This window comes from Panthera pardus, unplaced genomic scaffold (genome assembly GCF_024362965.1).
Source record: "Panthera pardus isolate Hobbes unplaced genomic scaffold, ASM2436296v1 HiC_scaffold_6, whole genome shotgun sequence".
Taxonomy (NCBI): domain Eukaryota; kingdom Metazoa; phylum Chordata; class Mammalia; order Carnivora; family Felidae; genus Panthera; species Panthera pardus.
Window position 1 is genome coordinate 15442949 of NW_026526991.1, and position 20456 is coordinate 15463404.

Sequence of the window (20456 nt, forward strand, 5' to 3'; positions counted from 1 at the left end):
AGATCATGACCTGAGACAAAATCAAGAGTTGGACACTTAACTGACTGAGCCACCCAGGTTCCCCTAGATAAATATTTCTTGAACTTCTATATCTCATGCATTTTCTAGGCACTGGAAAGTAGTGAACAAGATCTAGTCTTAGTCTTAAAGGAGGTTACAGTCCAGTGGCCAGTAATTCTCTCTCCCTATCTCTAGCTATTATAATCATATTAATATTGCAAGGCCTCTTTCTACCATCACCATATCTTTGAAATTTTTGCCTAAATTTTTCCCCATCTCAAAAAGAGAAATCCAGAAGTGATATCTCCCTCTTGACTTTTTGAAGCAATGTAACGTTACCCATATGTGTCTCCTACAATATATGTCACATTCATCCTGGCAGGTTCTATTATATTTTCAAGTTTCTTTTCTAGATTTTCAGCTCCTTCCATATTGGACATGTCTGTCACTTAATCTTGTTGTATCCCTCAAATCAATGAAACTGTGTGAATAATGAATAACATCACTCCTTAGGGGTGTTTTAGGAATTTGTGGGGGCATTTTTGTTCATCACAATGAAGTAATTAGGTTACTAGTGGAATAGTGAGAAGAGGCCAAGAATGGAAGACTTCTTGCAGTGTTCATGATAGTCTCTCAAATAAATCATTGTCCTGAATCCCAGTAACTTTCAAATATTCTACTAGATGTTTCATGTAAATGAAAAACTTAGAATTCGTTGAATGTAGAGCCTAAATCCGTTTTGTATGTAAATGCTAGGTATTTTTATGAAATTTTAATATATACTGAGTTTTCCTGGCATACATTTATCACCTATTTAAAGAAAGATTGTACTTTGTTTTGTCCAGAATTTTACTAAGTCTTGCTCAACATTACATTAAATCATGTCATCAAAGGCAATACCACTCATGGTGTTTGAGTCACTAATAATACAGCTGTATCAGTCTGTTTTTATAGTTGTTGAATTTACAGTGATTCTAGATGTAGGTGTAGGCATACGACTACTTCATTCTCTTTTGTCATGCCTAGATATTTACATTTTGAAGTGTGTTATTTCTATTTAAAATATAAATGACCTTCCTTTAATTTCTTCCACATATTACAGTAAGCATTGTATTAATGGTTTAACTTTGTATATTTAGATATGTTATATTATCTATAAATGTCTTTTTAACTTTTATTTAAATTTCAGAATTTAAAAGAGGGCATTAAAAAAGCAACATTGTGTCATGTTATAAATTCACTGAGTTATGACCATTAGAGCCTGGAATTAAAAAATTAAAATTTACTTTAAAAATATATATTTAATCTGTATTGAACATTAAACTATTCTCTTTAGGGAAAATGTGTATCACAAATATTCTGACAATTTGAATAATGATTAAGTTAGATGAAAGCACTAAAAATTTGTTAACAAACCAGAAAAAAAAAACATGTAAACTTGATTCAGTTTATAGACAGACAAATTGCTCCTTTATAATTTAAAATTTTTCTATAGACTTTGGTTAATGACTAAGACTCTACTTGTTTTCTTTATTATAATTAATATATCTAGAACTTTAATTTTAAAAATTTGACTATGGTTTCATGCAGAGGACAGGAGAAGATTGATCTTAATTTATATTCTTTAAATTAGTTTTTTGGGGTCAGCAATGAATTGTTTTGATTTAGATCTAAATGTAGTTTTCATCTTTGAGCATATGATAAGTATATTTTATAAACTAAAGTACAGAACCAGATGGTTTTATTCTGGTATGATACATGTTAATTTGTATGCTTTGTTTTCAACAACCATGGGATTATGTTGTATCTCATCATTGCCTTTTTTGGACTATTTTATAGACAGAACTAGCAATTCTAGTTATATAAAGCTGTTCTAGCACAGGCTAGAAAGTAGGTCATTGTGATGGGGAGTATTCCAAACCTCCCACTGGTTGCTATAGCAATGACCTACTTTAAGAAACTATTTCTGTTGATTCATGTTGAAATCATCTGTTGGAAATGGTATAAGGAAACTCACTGAATGTAATTTTTTTCTAATAGTAATAAAGTAGTGATCTCTGGAAATTTTTTTTAAAAAATCTTTAATATGTTTAAAGTAAAGAAGTATATTTTCTCACTTGACACCTTTTCTATTTATTTTGAAGTGATGCAATTAGTAATGTAATTATATAACAGGAGAACTGTACTTATATATAGGTAATACAATTATACAAAGAGATGTGATGAATTTTACTAATGTTTGGCCTATAAAAACCAACCTGTTGCATGTAGTTAATAACTTTATTAACTGAGTCCTGAATGAGTATAGTAAGATGCCATTTTAGAGAAGATCTGAAAATATGTTCCTGTTAAAAGTGTACCCTGTGTATTTTCAATGTATTATATTGAATTGCTCCATTGAATATTGGATGCCTGTTCTAAGCCATATGCATTTATAATATATAAGGGTTGAAATTGGTGTGTTCTCTGGAATATACTGAATCTGAACTCTGACAGAACCTACTCTTCCCAGTTAAGCATAAAGGATGAAAGGTTAGATTTTACATAGCACCCTTTCAAGTAACATTATCCCTTCAGCACTGAAAAGAAATCTTCCATGTCAATGAATTGATATTTGAACCTAGGATATTGGAGGTTTTATTTTATGGTATTATCAATGAAGGATTATATACTTAAAGGTTAGTTGATATACAGATGTATATGTATGGTGGAATTAAAAGGATGATGTGGTATTTTATATAAATATTATCTGTCTATCAATAGACAACTGGGCTGGTTCCATGGTTTGGCTATTGTAAATAATGCTGCAGTAAACAGGGGTGCATGTATCCCTTTGAATTAGTGTTTTTGCACTGGGTAAATACCCAGTAGTGCAATTACCAGATCACAGGGAATTCTGTTTTTAACTTTTTGAGGAACCCCCATATTGTTTTCCAGGGTAGCTGCACCAATTTACATTCCCACTAACAATGCATAAAGGTTCCTTTTTCTCCACATCCTTGCCAACACTTGTTTCTTGTGTTTTTGGTTTTAGCCATTCTCACAGGTGTGAGGCGATACGTCATTGTGGTTTTGATTCTATTTCCCTGATGATGAGTGATGTTGAGTATCCTTTCATATGTCTGTTGACCATCTGGCTGTCTTCTTTGAAGAAATGTCTATTCATGTCTTCTGCCCATTTTTTTAATTGGATTATTTGTTTTTTGGGTGTTGAGTTGTATCAGTTCTTTGTATATTTTGGATACTAACCCTTTAATGTCATTTGCAAATACCTTCTTCCATTCAGTAAGTTGTCTTTTAGTTTTGTTTGTTGTTTCCTTCACTGTGCAGAAGCTTTTTATTTTGATGATGTACGAGTAGTTTGTTTTTGCCTTTGTTTGCCTTACTCCTGTTATATATTTATTCATTCATATTTGCCTTGTCACTGGGAAAGATTTTAATCAAACCTTTGTTCCAAGTCACATTCAGGAGAAGTTATGAGTCCAGAACAATTCTACATATAGATGTAGGCATCCAACTAATTGTCTTCTGTTGTCATGCCCAGATATTTACATACAGAAATATGTGTTACTGTTTTTTGGAACTATAAATTATTCCCAGGGGAAAATAGTGGTACCTTCTCCTTAATGAATATCTACCATGTGCTAGTAATTCTGCGAGATGATTTTATAATGTTTTTCTAATTTTTTCAACAGTTGTAAAAGACAACTGTATTATTTTTTAAATCCTATTTCTAATCTTTCTAACAGAATATATTGATCACATGATGATATTTGTTTCGCAAATGTAGCAACCAAAACGTAGGTTAAGAAACCTACATAGTTAGGAGTGAGACACAGATACTAATTTGAAATCCATGAGAAGAAGAAGGTGATATGTATATATGATAGTTATAATGTAAAGTATAATGTGAAAGTTTCTCTAGAATGAGGTCCATATGTCCTTTGATAATTTAGAGGATGGAGAAATCACTTTCAGCTGGAAGACTGAAGATTAGTAGGATACGAACTTGAAGAGATGAAAATTGGGAAAGGTATTCTATGCTGAGGGAAATTCATGGAGCACATTACAGGAGAGTGGATGCGTAGGGAAAAGAGTAGTTTTGTTTGGTGGGAATGAAGGAAGAGTGGTAAGAGATGAACCTGAACCCTAAGTGAGTGGCCAAGCAAAATAATGTGTTCTAGGGAATGAATCTTTGAAGACCTTTGTACAGGAAAGTGTGCCTCAGAAAGATTTGTTGTGGTGTATAAAATGGATTATTAAAGTGGGAAAAGATTGTTGGTACAAAGATGTATTTTCAGGCATTACAGTAAATAAATAATGCCAGCAAGAGATAACAAGGGATAGAATTATTATACCAAGAACGGAAGTGGTAGGAAGGAGGCGACCAAAAAAATTAGATAACACTTACATAACTGTGCTTACTATGGATCAGGCACTGTTCTGAGAGCTTCACATATATTAATTTAATTCTCACAACATGCTATGATATAGGTCCTATTACTATCCCTGCTTTACAGATAAGGAACCTCCCAGGATTAATTAAAGGATAGTAATTTATCTCTAGACTTGTTAAATTATGTGACATCTGTGTAATGGGATACTATGAAACCATCAAAATTGATGCTATAGAAGTATGTCTATTGCTTTGAGAAGATTCACTATTAAACCATGTTTATAGTAAATACAGTATTTCTGTTTTACTCTGAAGGAGTGTATGTTCGTTATCAATTTTATACCTTTTATGAAGTTAAAAAAAACATGTTTCTCTCATCATCACTCCCCCCTCCATTCCCACTCCTCAAAAGTAGCTATTATTAATAGCTTGGTAAGTATCTTTCCAATTATTTTCTTATGTACATATAAGTAAATACATGCAAAGCAGATTTTATTTTATCAAAATAAAAATCAAAATATATTTATGTATATAGTTTCAAAAGTCGCAGTGCAAAGGTACTATGTTCTTTTTTAAAGTACCTATATTTGAGTCCACTGTACTTCTCTAATTTTAATGTGAAATCACAGTGATGGAAATAATATCCATGGAAGAAAAATATCATAATATGTAAGAGAAATATCATACTTAAATATATCTATTCCTTCGTGTTATGCAGTGTCAAAACTAATTATTTGGTTGCAAAACTTTCCCATTATAATACATTGCTTCAGTCCATATCATTCTGTACAATGTTTGGTTCATAAGGTATTTATTGAAAAACATTAAAACTCTTTATTCAGCCTGTTAACAAGAAAGGGAAAAATAATTTTACCCTTAATTCCTTAATTATTAATTAATCCAGGCTTGTTTGTTTTATGCATTAATCATGTTTTTTTCATTTTCCCATTTTTTTCCCCCATCTATCATTGACCTGTTTGTACCATATGGAAACATTTACATACTGAAACTAGTGGTACAAAAGAGATATCAGGATTATCTCTGCCTTGGGTTATCCTTCCAGGACATTTTAGTTTTGTTCTGTTTAAATTAAAAAAAACAAAACTTAAAATTGCTAGTTCATTCAACTTCTTGATTTTTGATCTGCTACAGTGTCTAAAAACTCTTTAGACAAGCAAATACATAAAATTAGATGCTTTCTAATAAACATTTATCACCAAACATGATAAATTACTCATAGTTATGGATAATTTTACAAAACTCAGGTGTTTTTGTATTGATATAACAATAGCAATCTTCTTCCTCAAAGTATTTATACATTGGTAGTGGTAGGTTGAGATAGGGGTTGGTGTTAGAGAGGTGACTCCAATCCTAGACAGAACAGGGATGAGGTGAAATATAAATGTGAAGATAGAAGGGTTTGTTTCCTATTTGTTTAACGACAGTTGTGAGACTTCCTAAGATGATACAGTGGGAGTCCTTAAAAGTCTAGCACTGTGACACTCCACACCTGTAGACTCTAAATCCTAAATGACTCCCAAATGGTAAAGAGTATCAAACTTGACTAGTTATAGTGATGTCACTAATAACTATAGTTGTAAAAAATTAACAAAACTTTCTTGATGAAATGATGGGATCAGAATGGGCAAAGAGAGCAAAATGATCTGAACTGAACACCTCCTAAAACAATAGTGCCTGGTAGCACTTTCTGCATTGATGGAAATGTTCTTCACCTGTGCTGTCCAATATGGTAGCTACTAGGCACACATGTGGCTGTTGAGGCCTTGGAATGTGGCAAGTGTGACTGAGGAACTGAATTTTTAATTTTGATTAAATATAAATGGCTGTATGTGCCTAGAGGCTACCATATGGGACAACACATTTCTGAAATGTGTCTTTTCATTTTTATTAACTGTTCCTCACAAGTAAGATACAATCAGTATTCTCAGAGAACACATGGCTTGTGGAAAAGGCAGGCAAATACTTAACCTTAAGATCAAATACATAAAAGAAGCAGAGTGAAGAGAAAATAAGAAGTGTCCAGGAGAGAGGAATAGAATCTAAGTGAAATGTTAGAGACATTAACATGAGGTAAACAATGAGGTTGAATTTTCCAGGAGTGACATCTCTTTCAAATTTGCTAGACTGCCCCATTTCTTCACACTAAAAGATGCGTAGTAAGCAGTCTTCTGCTACTGCCCCAGAATTTCCCAGCATATCTATCATGTGTAAGCTTTGTTGGTACTTATTTCATTGAGAAAAATCTATAGCTCCACCTGCCTCATGGAATTTTTCTTTTTTTAATTAACCTGGCATTCTCTACACTCAGAGTTAATGCCACATAATTTAACATCTGTTTATTATCAGTTTCTTTAATTAGATAAGAAACTTGAAAATGGGCATTATGTTTTCTTTCTCTCTTAGATGATTACAGTATCCCTTAATATTACTCAAATTCTTAAATTACTCACTTGCTCAGAGTGATTAAATAGGATATTTCCATTTTGTTTCCAATAGAGAAATGTTCTAGATTTTTCAAGGTGGCTTTTCTATTTGAACTTGAATTCTTTTCATCAATGAAACAGTGAAATCAATTCATTTAATTCCTTTATTTGTATAATTTTTATGTTTACAACTTAAACTTTGCTAACATTCAATCACTGTTATTTAATGGAAGTTACTTAATTGAGGAATTTTATTAAAATACTGAGAACCTCATGTAATTTAAAATTTTTAAGTATGATTTCCGGAAACAGTAATTTACAGATCAATTAGAAGTAATAAGATGATAGGAAGTAATAAAATTATGGGGTTAGCACGTCAAGTTTTAGAATAACATGATTTTGCACTACTTTATATCTTCTAAATATATATGTTTAAGAATTTTAATATTTTCTCTGTAGGTTTTTGCTTCAGTGTCTAGAAGACCTTGATGCCAATCTGCGAAAATTAAACTCTCGTCTGTTTGTGATCCGTGGACAGCCAGCAGATGTGTTTCCCAGGCTTTTTAAGGTAATCTGAAAAATTTTTGCATAGAATAATAATCTTTTGTCAGAGAAGACACATGTTTGATAAATAAGGTACTTGAGGTAATTTAAAATATAGGAAATATAAGTATTTTTAAATAAAAATTTTGTGGGTTCTTTATTTTGCACTGCTGATGGGAATGCAAACTGGTGCAGCCACTCTGCAAAACAGTATGGAGGTTCCTCAAAAAAATTAAAGATAGAACTACCCTATGACCCAGCAATTGCACTACTAGGTATTTATCCAAAGTATACAGGTGTGCTATTTTGAAGGGGTACATGCACCCCAATGTTTATAGCAGCACTATCGACAATAGCCAAAGTATGGAAAGAGCCCAAATGTCCATCGATGGATGAATGGATAAAGAAGATGTGGTATATATACACATTGGCAATCAAAAAGAATGAAATCTGGCCATTTGCAACAATGTGGGTGGAATTAGAATGTATTATGCTAGGGGCGCCTGGGTGGCGCAGTCGGTTAAGCGTCCGACTTCAGCCAGGTCACGATCTCGCGGTCCGTGAGTTCGAGCCCCGCGTCAGGCTCTGGGCTGATGGCTCGGAGCCTGGAGCCTGTTTCCGATTCTGTGTCTCCCTCTCTCTCTGCCCCTCCCCCGTTCATGCTCTGTCTCTCTCTGTCCCAAAAATAAATTAAAAATGTTGAAAAAAAAAAAAAAAAAAAAAAAAAAAAAAGAATGTATTATGCTAAGTGAAATTAGAGAAAGACAAATATCATATGATCACTCATATGTGGAATTTAAGATACAAAACAGATGAACGTAAGGTAAGGAAAGCAAAAATAATATAAAAACAGGGAAGGGGACAAAACATAAAGAGACTCTTAAATATAGAGAACAATCTGAGGGTTGCTGGAGGGGTTGTGGGTGGGAGCATGGGCTAAATGGGCAAGGGACATTAAGGAGGACATTTGTTGGGATGTGCACTGGGTGTTATATGCAGGGGATGATTCTTCTTCTACTTCTGAAATCATTGCACTATATGCTAACTAACTTGGATGTAAATTTTAAAAAATTGGGGGGATTATTTTATTTAATAAAAGTTACAAATGGTAAAATCAGTGAAAAATTTGGTTTACAATGAACATTTAAATCTTTCTTCTACCTTAAACTGCTAGTTTCCCTCCTAGAAGCAACAACTACTACCAGCTTCTTTTGTAGTCATTGGAAATATTTTTTATATTAATAAGAATGTATATGTCAGGTGGTTATGTGTGTATGTGTGTGTATATATATATATATATAAATAATATAAAGAGAGATCTGTAGCTGTGTGTATGTTACCACCCCCCCCCACCCCCCGCTTTTTAAAACCAAGATAAGAACACACTATATTTTACACCACCTGTGCCAAGCTTTATTCACATAGCCATGTGTTTTGGAGATTGTTTCCTGTTGTTTCCTCAGTCTTTTAAATGGCTTCATAGTGTTCCATTGTGTAGGTATGCTGTGATTTTTTTTAACAAGCTTTCTACTGAACATTAGTCATTTTCCACAGGCCTTTGCTAATACAAATAATGCTGTCAGTGAACATCCTTGTCCAAATATATATCTTTGCTCACATGTGCTCATACATTTTTGGGATAATTCTTAGAAGAGGACTTTCTGGGTCAAAGGGCTATAATGAACAACATGCTACTAATAATACAAAACTGTAGTTTCATGGCAGAGTTTTTTAACTTGGTAAAATCTTAAATCTCCTAGTCTTACTTTGCCTTTTTTCCCCTAATGAAAACATTAGTCCTAGAGAGATTAAATGAGTTGACTAAGGTCATGCAGCTAGCTTATGGTAGTAGTGCTCAGACCAGAAGTTGTTTTCTTGGCTATCTTTTTTTTGTCCATCCCTTCCTATTTATACCATTAGGATTCCTAATGTATATCTGCTTTTTGGTTTTTTTTTTTTTGCAGCTGTTTGATTCATCAAAAAATTTTAATAGTAATGTGCCTGTTTCTAATACAGATGAGAACAGTTCCTTTCCCTGAGTGAAAATGTCCCCAGTGTTGGGAATCAAATCAACACTACTTGGTCTTTTTCATTGGTATGAAAGAAACCTTTAATGTTTAGGATTTGGCTAATGCAGCAGTTCTGGCTACTGAAAATTTACTTTATTAAAGTATGTTTTACTACTGTGGCTACTTGGAGTCAGAATTTAACCTAGGTACATGGAAGAGTTGTGGGTAGAAAGAATATCAGAAACAATGGTAATAGTTTATCAGCAACTCATGAGTATAAAATGTGTGTATCTCTAAATCCATGTGGTATAAGTAAACTGAATCCTAAGATGATTTTACTTGCAAAAATAACGAAACTTAAACAATAAGTGTTTAAAGATATGGAGAAAAGGAAACCCTCTTGCACTGTTGGTAGGAAGGCAAGCTAGTGTAGCCACTGTGGAAAACAGTATGGAGGTTCCTCAGAACTACCCTATGATCCAGTAATTGTACTACTTGGGTATTTATCCCCAAAATACAAAAACACTAAGTCAAAGGGATACATGTACCTCTACATTTATAGCAACATTATTTACACTAGCTAAGCTATGGAAGCAACCCAAGTGTCCATTGATAGATGGACATAAAAATGAAATCTTGCCATTTCCAACAAATGGATGGAGTCAGAGAGTATAATGCTAAGCAAAATAAGTCAGAGAAAGGCAAATATCATATGATGTCACTCATGTGGAATTTAAAAAACAAATAAGCCAAGGGGAAAAAAGAGAGAGAGACAGATCAAGAAACAGACTCTTAACAGTAGGGAACAAACTGATGGTTACCAGAGGAGACAGAGGTGGGGGAATGGGTGAAATCGGTGATGGGGATTAAGGAGTGCACTTGTTGTGATGAACACTGGCAGAGAAACAGTGGTTTCTGCATGGGCCATAAAATACAGATACATGAACACACACACATGCATAGATGCTTACTGTTTTATTCAGGTTGTTCCTTGGGCTACATACAGTAGTTTGTATAAAATACCACTTATGGAAACTTCCTTTCAGAGTATACACTGTCTAGAGCCATAGAGGGAATTCCTTTTTGATTGCGTTGATGTTCTTACTTTTACTTTTTTTTAGAGGCACTACATGCATGTGTTTAAAAAAAAAAAAAAAAAAAAAGCCTAAAAGGTTATGCAGTAAAAAGCAGGTCTCCTTCCCACTCCCCACCCTCACACCCTGTTTCTCTGAGGGGAAAGACTCTTTTGTCCATAACCAGCTGACTCATTTATATTATTGTCTCTGGTTTTTTTCTAGTACAGAAGATAGAATTTTTAGTAGGTAAGTAATCCTATTTCCTACATGGGAGGTAAAACTGTTTTAGACCTGGTAGTAGTACTTTAGTTGGTTTGTATGGTGACAGTGGCTCAGTACTGATGTCTGCTGTGTATCTTCTCTTTATAGCATTCATTCTATTTATATTGAATAGATTTAGGGATGGGGTCAGGGAATTTTTATACACACATATATGTGTGATAAACTGTTGTGTTTTCTGATGTGTTTTCTACTTAGGATTTTTCCCAGTTAAATTTTGACTTTATATAGGACTTTTTTTTTAACTTTTTTCTTTCATGTTTTGAAGAAATGATGAAGAAACTTAGACACTAATGTAGGCAAAACTAGGATAACACTATTAATCATATGAATCTTGTATCAATTATTATTATGCAGTTAAATCTTGCATCTTCCACATTTGGTGCCAGAATGGTAAGTTACCAAGACCTTGTACATTCTAGGCCCAGCAGGAACTTTTAATGAAGAACTTAAAGAGTTGGTTTAAAACATTCTCATTATATCCAAGAAACAGGGACATGTGGCTAAAGTCTTTATAGGTGGACTCATTGAAGCATAACAAAATGTTTTGTCCAAAATCATAGAATAAATCAAAGAAGAACATCTAAAGCTACTAACATTTCACATACATAAAATTCATGCATTTTGAGTTATTTTGGATTCTTTATTATTTTATGGTACATGCTCATTTGAATAGGACAATTCATTCAATAGATATTGCTTGTCTGCTATTACAAGGCAGAGTTCAAGGTGCTGAGGGTATACTAGTGAACCAAACAGAAGATGTTTCTACCTTCATGGAGCTTATATGATAGTAGGAAGGAGGCAGATAATAAACAAGTAAATATGCAATGTCAGGCAGTGATAGGTGCTAAAATAAAGTGTGGGATATTAAGTGCCAAGGTGAGTGAAGGGTAATTATATGAAATCATAGAAGGCCTCCCTTCTAAGATGACATATGAGCAAATCATGTGAAGGGACTAAGCCATGCAAATATCTAGGGTGTGGCATTGTCAATCCACAACATTTTGCACCTTCTTCCATCAAAAGGTAGAGTTTATTTTCCCACTCCCTTAAATCTGGTTTGGCTATGTAACTTTGGCCAACTGCCAAGGGAGACATTGAATTCCAAACCCTAAGCCTCAAGCAACCTTGAAGCTTCTACTTTGCCCTTTTAGAATGCTCCTTGTATTGTGCTGGGAATATGGGCTAGAATATCAAATTATGGGAGACCATGTAGAAATAGAGGACCAGTCATGAGCCAGCACCATGGTCTGAGATGTATGAGAGAGATTATCTCAGATCTTCCAGCCCCCACCAAGTTGTCAGCTCATTGCAAGCTCATGAGTGAGCCCAGGTGAGACCAACAGAACCACCATCTAGTTAACTGACAGTCTTGTGAGAATCAATCATTTTGAGCTACTGAGATAACTGCAACATGGGGAAATAATGATGCAGGCAGAGGGAATAGCAGTTACAAAGGCCCTGACGTGGAAGCGTGCTGTGACTTGTTTAGGAACAGCAAGAAGGCCAGCGTAGCTAGAAACACACAGTGAGTGAAAAGGAAAGAGGAGGTCAGAGAGGTTTCAAGGAGCCAGATCACAGGGCTTTCTTTATGGACCATGTTTAGGGGTTTGGCTGTCACTCTGAGTGAAATGGGATGCCATGGAAATTTTTGAGTAGATGAGTGACATGATTTCACTTACATCTTCTTTTTTTTTCTTTTTTCTTTATTATTGACATATGATTGAGATATAATGTTATATTTCAGATATACAGCATATTGACTCAACAATTCTAGACATTAGTACTCATCAGAAGTGGTCACCATCTGTCACCATTCAATGTTATTAAAATATTGACAGTATTCCCTATGCTGTACTTTTCATCTCCATGACTTTTATTTTGTAACTAGAAGTTTGTACCTCTTAATCCCCCTCATTTATTTTGACCATCTCCTCACCTGCATCCCCTCTGGCAACCATTAGTTTGTCCTCTGTATTTAAGAGTCTGTTTGGTTTGTTTGTTCATTTGTTTCGTTTTTCAGATTCCACATGTAAGTGAAATCATATGATATTTGTCTTTCTCTGATTTATTTCACTTAGGATAATACCTGCTAGGTCCATCCATGTTGTTGTAAATGGCAAGATTTCATTCTTTTTTGTGACTGAGTAATATTCCATTGTGTATATGTACTACATCTTCTTTCTCCATCTATAAATGGACACTTAAGTTGCTTCCAAATCTTGACTATTATAAATAATGCTGCAGAAAACATAGAGGTACATATATCTTTTGAATTAGTGTTTTCATTTTCTTTGGGTAAATACCCAGTCGTGGAATTACTGGGTCATATGGTATTTCTATTTTTAATTTATGAGGACCCTCCATATTGTTTTCCACAGTAGCTGCACCAGTGTACCTTCTCACCAACATTGCATGAGAGTTCCCTTTTCTCCATACTCTTGCCAACACTTGTTATCTCTTGTCTAAATAAAAATTTATTTTTTATTTATTTTTTTAATGTTTACTTATTTATTTTGTTGGGGAGGGGCAGAGAGAGAGAGGGAGAGAGAGAGTCAGCACAGAGCCTGATGCTGGGCTCTCTCCCACGACTCTGAGCTCATAACCTAAGTTGAATCCTAGAATCGGACACTCAACCGACTGAGCCACCTAGGTGCCCTTCTTGGCTTTTTAAGACTAGCTATTCTGCCTGGAATGAGTGATGTTGAGCATCTTGTTTTGTATGTTGGCCATCTATATGTCTTCTTTGAAAAAAATGTCTGTTTAGGTCCCCTGACCTGAATTATTTAATTAAATTACTATAATTTATAATAAATCAACTTTATTTAATTACATGTAATTACAAATGAATGTAAAAATTAAATTTATTGTAATTTTATTTATTATCATTAAATTATAAATTAACCTGAATTAATAAAAATTAAGTTTTTATTTAATCAGATTTTAGGGGCGTTTTTGGTATTGAGTTGTATAAATTCTTTACATATTTTGGATACTAACCCCTTATCAAATTGATATATCATTTGCAAGTATCTTCTTTCATTCGATAGGTTGCCTTTTTGTTTTGTTGGTTTCCTTCGCTGTGCAAAAGCTTTTTATTTTGGTGTACTCCTTATACTTTAATTTGCTTTTGTTTCCCTTGCCTGAGGAGACATATCCATAAAGATGTTGCTTAATCTACTGTCTCATCTTAACAATGAGAAGAAAGTGAATATGTCACAAAATCATGGGTGTTTTTTTTTTTAACCTACTAGAGAGTTGAGGACACAAAGAAACCTAAATAAACTAACTTCCATAAAGCAATGAGCCTTTCGTAGGAAAGAAGAGACTCATGGCTATATTCCTGGTGGCACAGCAGAAAGAAAAGGGAATCCACTGTAGTTGAGAGTAAAAAGAAATCAGTAGAAATTTTACCTAGCTTTTGTGGTCATATATGGACTGACATGGCAGGTTAGAATCCCAAGAAACCCAAATTACAGAGCAAGTTCACACTCACTCTCTACAGTGCTTTTGTGGAATACCAGTGGCAATATACCAAAGGCTAAAGCAAAGCAGAAGAGCTGAGAGAGATTCCTCTTGAAGTGCTACTGGGCATTCACTTAGTGCAAAGTAGCAGTCCACTGAAGCTGGGGACAGGACAGCAGGCTAGAAAGATGTCTCCAGAGGAATAGAAAATTAGGGAGCACAGCTGAAAAGCAAAGAGAACTCTGCAGCAACCATAAGACTGATGGGTAGACAACAAGGTAGAGAGAAGTGTACAGTTTGTAAAGCTATTGACTGGGTTGTCAAGCAGAGAGAGACATCTAGAATCTTTTCCATACTCAAATTCCAAGCCCTGTTGAAGAAGTTTGGCTCCTACCCTTAAAATATTTGAACCCAGTGGTGAATGGAAGGAATTTAACTAAAGTAGCAACAAAGCCAAGACCCACCTCAATTACAGATGATAGTAATTCAACTTCTAGCAGTCAGAGCCAAGACTATGCAATTTTCTAGAGATAAATATTATTTATTCCATCTCTATTCTTTATACCATTGTCATACAATCAACTTATGAGACATATGATGGAGCAGGAAAACGTGACTTGCAATCACGTAAAATGAAAAAAAAAGAAAAAGCAGAAATAGCCCCACAGTTGATGCAAATGTTGGGATTAGAATTAAGGACTTTGCAATAATTATGCTATAGATTTGAAGAATCTAGTCGAAGGTGAAAAATGTGATTAGGTGATAATTTCAGTATAAAAGTGGAAACTATTAAAAAGAAGGAAATGAAGAATTCATTCAGTGGGCTTAATACAGATTGGACAAAGCAGAACAAAGGATCAGTGAACTTGAAGATGGGCAATGGACACAAAAATAAACCCAAAATGGATGAAGGACCTGAATGTGAGGCAGGAAACCATTAAAACCCTAGAGGAGAGAGCAGGAAAAAAACCTCTTTGACCTCAGCCGCAGCAATTTCTTACTTGACACATCTCCAAAGGCAAGGGAATTAAAAGCAAAAATGAACTGTTGGGACCTCATCAAGATAAAAAGGTTCTGCACTGCAAAGGAAACAATCCACAAAACTAAAAGGCAACCGACGGAAAGGGAAAAGATATTTGCAAATGACATATCGGACAAAGGGCTAGGATCCAAAATCTATAAAGAACTCACCAGATTCCACACCCGAAAAACAAATAATCCAGTGAAGAAATGGGCAGAAGACATGAATAGACACTTTTCTAAAGAAGACATCCAGATGGCCAACAGACATATGAAAAGATGCTCAGCGTCACTCCTCATCAAGGAAATTCAAATCAAAACCACACTGAGATACCACCTCACACTGGTCAGAGTGGCTAAAATGAACAAATTGGGAGACTATAGATGCTGGAGAGGATGTGGAGAAACGGGAACCCTCTTGCACTGTTGGTGGGAATGCAAACTGGTGCAGCCACTCTGGAAAACAGTGTGGAGGTTCCTCAAAAAATTAAAACTAGATCTACCCTATGACCCAGCAATAGCACTGCTAGAAATTTACCCAAGCGATACAGGAGTGCTGATGCATAGGGGCCCTTGTACCCCAATGTTTATAACAGCACTTTCAATAATAGCCAAATTATGTAAAGAGTCTAAATGTCCATAAACTGACAAACGAATAAAGAAGATGTGGTTTATATATACAATGGAATACTACTTGGCAATGAGAAAGAATGAAATCTGGCCATTTGTAGCAACATGGATGGAACTGGAGGGTATTGTGCTAAGTGAAATAAGTCAGGCAGAGAAAGACAGATACTATATGTTTCCACTCTTATGTGGATCCTGAGAAACTTAACAGAAGACCATGGGGGAGGGGAAGGGGAAAAAAAAGTTACAGAGAGGGAGGGAGGCAAACCATAAGAGACTCTTCAATACTGAGAACAAACTGAGGGTTGATGGGGGGTGGGGGAGAGGGGAAAGTGAGTGATGGGCATTGAGGAGGGCACCTGTCAGGATGAACACTGGGTTGTTGTGTGGAAACCAATTTGACAAGAAAGTATATTTAATATTAAAAAAATAAAAATAAAAAAAGAAGATGGGCAATTGAAATTATCTCAACTGAAGCACAAAGAGAAGGAAGTCTTTAAAAAGAGAACAGTCTGTGAAACAATAGTAAATGGCCTGACATATGTATAACTGCAGACCTAGAAAATAAGGGGAAAGAGGTTTGGGACAAGAAAAAAAAATGTTTGAAGAGATAATGGTTGACCATTTTCTAAAATTGATGAAAGATATCAACCCACAGTGTCAAGAACTCAAAAAACCCTAAAGAGCATAAATATAAAGAAAACTACATCTTGCCACCTCATGGTCAATTAACTAAAAGCCAAAGATAGAAATTTTATAAGCAACCAGAAGAGAAAAGACATATTCAAGGAACCACAATAAGAATGTTGGTGGCTTTTTATTAGAAACAGTTGAGTCCAGAAGGCAATCGAATGACATCTTTAAAGAACTACAAACAACTTTGTTAACGTAGCAAAAATATTCATTTAAAAAAAGAAGGTAGTCTATGGCCATACCACCCTGAATACACCCAATCTCATCTGAACCCAGAAGCCAAGCAGGGTTGGGCCTGGTTAGTACTTGGATGGGAGACCACCTGGGAATACCAGGTGCTGTAGGCGATAGATAGGTAGATAGATAGATAGATAGATAGATAGATAGATAGATAGATAGATAGGAAGAAAGAAAGAAGATAAACAGATAAATTTAAATTTAAAAAGAAAGTAAAATGAAGGCATTTTCAGACAGTCAAAAATAGAATAATTCATATCCAAAAGATCTATACTGTAAGAAATACTAAAAGAAGTTCTGCTAGGTGAAAGGAAATCATTCTGAATGAAAGATAGGATCTGCAAAAAAGAAGAAAGCACTAAATATATGGGTAAATATAAAATAACTTTTTTGTTATTTTTAGTTATGTATATTTATATATCCTATTTTCTTTAAAAGACTGTTGACAGGTTAAAAACAACTAATAGTAAATTATAGGAGGTAATACCAATATTAAGGGGCTTATAACATATATAGAAATAAAATTTATAACAGGATCACACAAGATGGGAGGTACATAAATATAAGTATATATAAGTTCTTACATTATTCAATAGTAATATATGATATGAAGGTAGACAGTGGTAAGAATGCACATTATGATCTAAAATAACATGAACAGCTACTTCAGAAAATTCAATAGAGGAATTTAAAATGGGATACAAAAAATATTTGACTCATTCACATGAAAGCAGGTAGATAAATTTAAGCTCAACTATGCCAGTTGTATTCAGTGTAAATAGTTTAAACTCTCCATTTAAAAGGCACAGAATAAAAAGCAAGAACCAACTAGATGCTGATGGGACATTTTAAAAATATGAAGAAACAGGAGATAGAGGTTTCCAGTTATGGAATAAATAAGTCACAGGAATAAAAGGCACAGCATAATGAATATAGTCCGTGATATTGTAATAGCGTTTTATGGTGACAGATAGTAGCCATATTTGTGGTGAGGATAGCATAGTCTATAGAGAATTTGAATCACAGTGTTGTACATCTGAAACTAATGTACCATTGTGTATCAACTATACTCAAAAATTTTTAATGAATAAACAGTTTGAAATAAAAACAACTGGAAAAGATGTGCTTTGCAAACAGCATAAGAAAGTAGAATTCAAGGCAAAATTAAGAGTAATCTTACATCAAGAGGGTATAACTATTATAAGTGTACATGTACCAGGTAACAGCATAAAAACATATGAATCTCAAACTGATAAACTCTCAGTTATTGATAGAATATACAAAAATTAATAAAGATATAGATGATATGAATAATGCTATCAACTGATTTGGTATACTGATATTTGCAGAACACTATACCCCAAAGCTATAGAAAATATATTCTTTTTTAGCACATATGAAATATTCACCAAGAGAGACCATATGCTTAGCCACAAAATGGGTACCAATAAATTTCAAAAGATTGACATTCTATACAATGTATTCTTTGGCTTCAATAGAATTAAATTAAAATGAATAGAAAAAAATCATAAATATTTATAACTGATAATGTAAAAATATATAAAAATTCATGAGATTCACCACTTCAGTTAAAAATAGTCTTAATATTAGGATAATTTCTTTAAAATATTAAAATTCAACTTGTCATTAAAAAACCAAACATTTATGGGATTCAGCTACAGCAGTGCTTAGAGGAAAATTAGTAGCTTTCAGTACTCCGTTAGGAAAGAAGGAATCAAAGAACTAAGCTTCCACCTTAAAAAGTAGAAAAAGAACAAATTAAACCTATAGTATAGTAAGTAGAAGAAAGGAAATAGTAAACAGAGGAATGGAAATCAGTGAAACAGAAAAACAATAGAGAAAATAAATGTGCGATAATTAATTTATTGTCTGTCAGCTCTAATTCACCCTTCTAAGTCCTGCTATGTGATAGTGAAGCTGGATGCTGTAAACATTTTTCCTTTGCCAGCTGGCTTGATACTAGAATTCCTCAATAGATATTGTTGGTGGTTCTCTGCCAAGTCATAGTAGGAGAGAAAGGGTTTTCCTTATTGGTAGTCTTGTGTGTTTTTCCTGCCACATTAGCTAGCAGTTGAGCATATGGGAGGCCCAGTAGTCTTTACCTCAGCCTCCCTCCTGAGCAAGCCCCAGCTTACCCACACCCTCTGGTAAATTTCCCTGCCCCTGATAGGCCACTTCCACAGACCAGCTGCATTTCACCCAGACCCCTGTGTAGGAAGTTTCTCAACCACCCAGCTTACTATTAACCAGGTCTGGCCTTGCCCTTTAGCAAGTTCATTCTCTACAGGGAAGGTTTTGTGTTACTGTGGCAGCAAGATCCATGCATTAAGGTGGGAGTCTCAGTGGACGGTTCTTTTCTTCTGAGTTCTTAATTCATTATTTACTTATTTTCTCTCCATTTAGTGGTGGTGGCTGTGTTGTGCAATTGCTAATTTTGGACACCTTAGACAAGTACTATCCAACAGAAGCCACATACATAATTTTAAATTTTCTAATAGCCACATTAAAAAAAGTAAAAAGAAACAGATAAAGTTAATTTTATTTATTATTATTATTTTAATTTTTAGCGTGAGCAGGGGAGGGGGCAGAGGGGGAGAGAATCTTTTAAGCAGGCTCCATACTCAGTGCAGAGCCTGATGCAAGGCTCAGTCCCATGATCCTGGGATCATGACCTGAGCCAAAACCAAGAGTCAAATGCTCAACTGACTGAGCCACTCAGGTGCCCAGAGTTAATTTTAATAATATATTTTATTTAACCCAGTATATCTAAAATATCCTTTTAATATAAAATGAGTATTAAAATTTTAAGCTATTTTAACCTTTTTTTCATATGAAGTCTTTGAAATTCAGTGTATATTTTATGTTTACAGCACATCTCTGTTCCAGTTAGCTACATTTCAAGTGCTCAGAAGCCACTTCTGTGGGTAGTGGCTATCTACCATATTGGATAGTGTAGCTTTAACTCCTCTTTCACTCCTTGTCATTGTTGACCACCTTTTACTTACTAATATTCTTCATATTAAATGTTCCCTGTTCAGATTGCTGCTGTTGTCTGTTTCTCGACTGAATCCTGAATGATTCAGTCAACAAAGCCAAAAACTGGATCTTGAAAAGATTGAATTGATAAACTTCTAGCAATATTGATCAGGGTGAAAAAGGGAGAAAATTTCTATCATAGCATTTCTATCATTCTTTATCAGGAATAAAAAAGGGGGCTATCACTAGAGATTCTCTAAACTTCAAAAGTATTATAAAGGATGTAAACATGATGCCAATAAATTAGACAACCAAGATGAAAAATTTCTTGAAAGTACGAGTTACAGAATTCTCAGAAAAAGAAAAAAAAGGAAAAGTGAATAGTCCTTTATCTCTTAAAGAACTTGAATTTATAATGGAAAACCTTTCCATAAATAAAACTGCAGGCCCAGAATGGCTTTAATTGTGAATTCTATCATGTATTTGAGAAAGAAATCATACCAATTTTACAGTACTTCTCAGAAAATATGGGGAAATGTTGGGAACACTCCCCCAAAACATTTGTTTTATGAGACCAGCATAATTCTAATACCATACTCTAATATCAAAACCTGATAAAGAGATTTTAAGGGAAAAAAAAGGGGGGGATAGCCAAGTGTCTCCCAGA

At 34.4% G+C, this 20456-nt stretch overlaps 1 protein-coding gene and 1 non-coding gene across 4 annotated transcripts in view; both read left to right on the plus strand.

Moving 5' to 3' along the window:
• CRY1 (cryptochrome circadian regulator 1) overlaps positions 1 to 20456 on the plus strand; it is a 93395-nt gene that overhangs the window by 54599 nt on the left and 18340 nt on the right. For all 3 annotated transcript variants that reach the window (XM_053895633.1, XM_019446690.2, XM_019446691.2), the window contains one exon: positions 7300 to 7408. In XM_053895633.1, coding sequence (XP_053751608.1) covers positions 7300 to 7408 — 109 coding nt within the window. The remainder of the gene's footprint in view (positions 1 to 7299; positions 7409 to 20456) is intronic.
• On the plus strand, positions 16784 to 16902 carry LOC128775106 (5S ribosomal RNA). The gene has a single exon (XR_008419767.1). It is a non-coding gene; the product is annotated as a 5S ribosomal RNA (ribosomal RNA).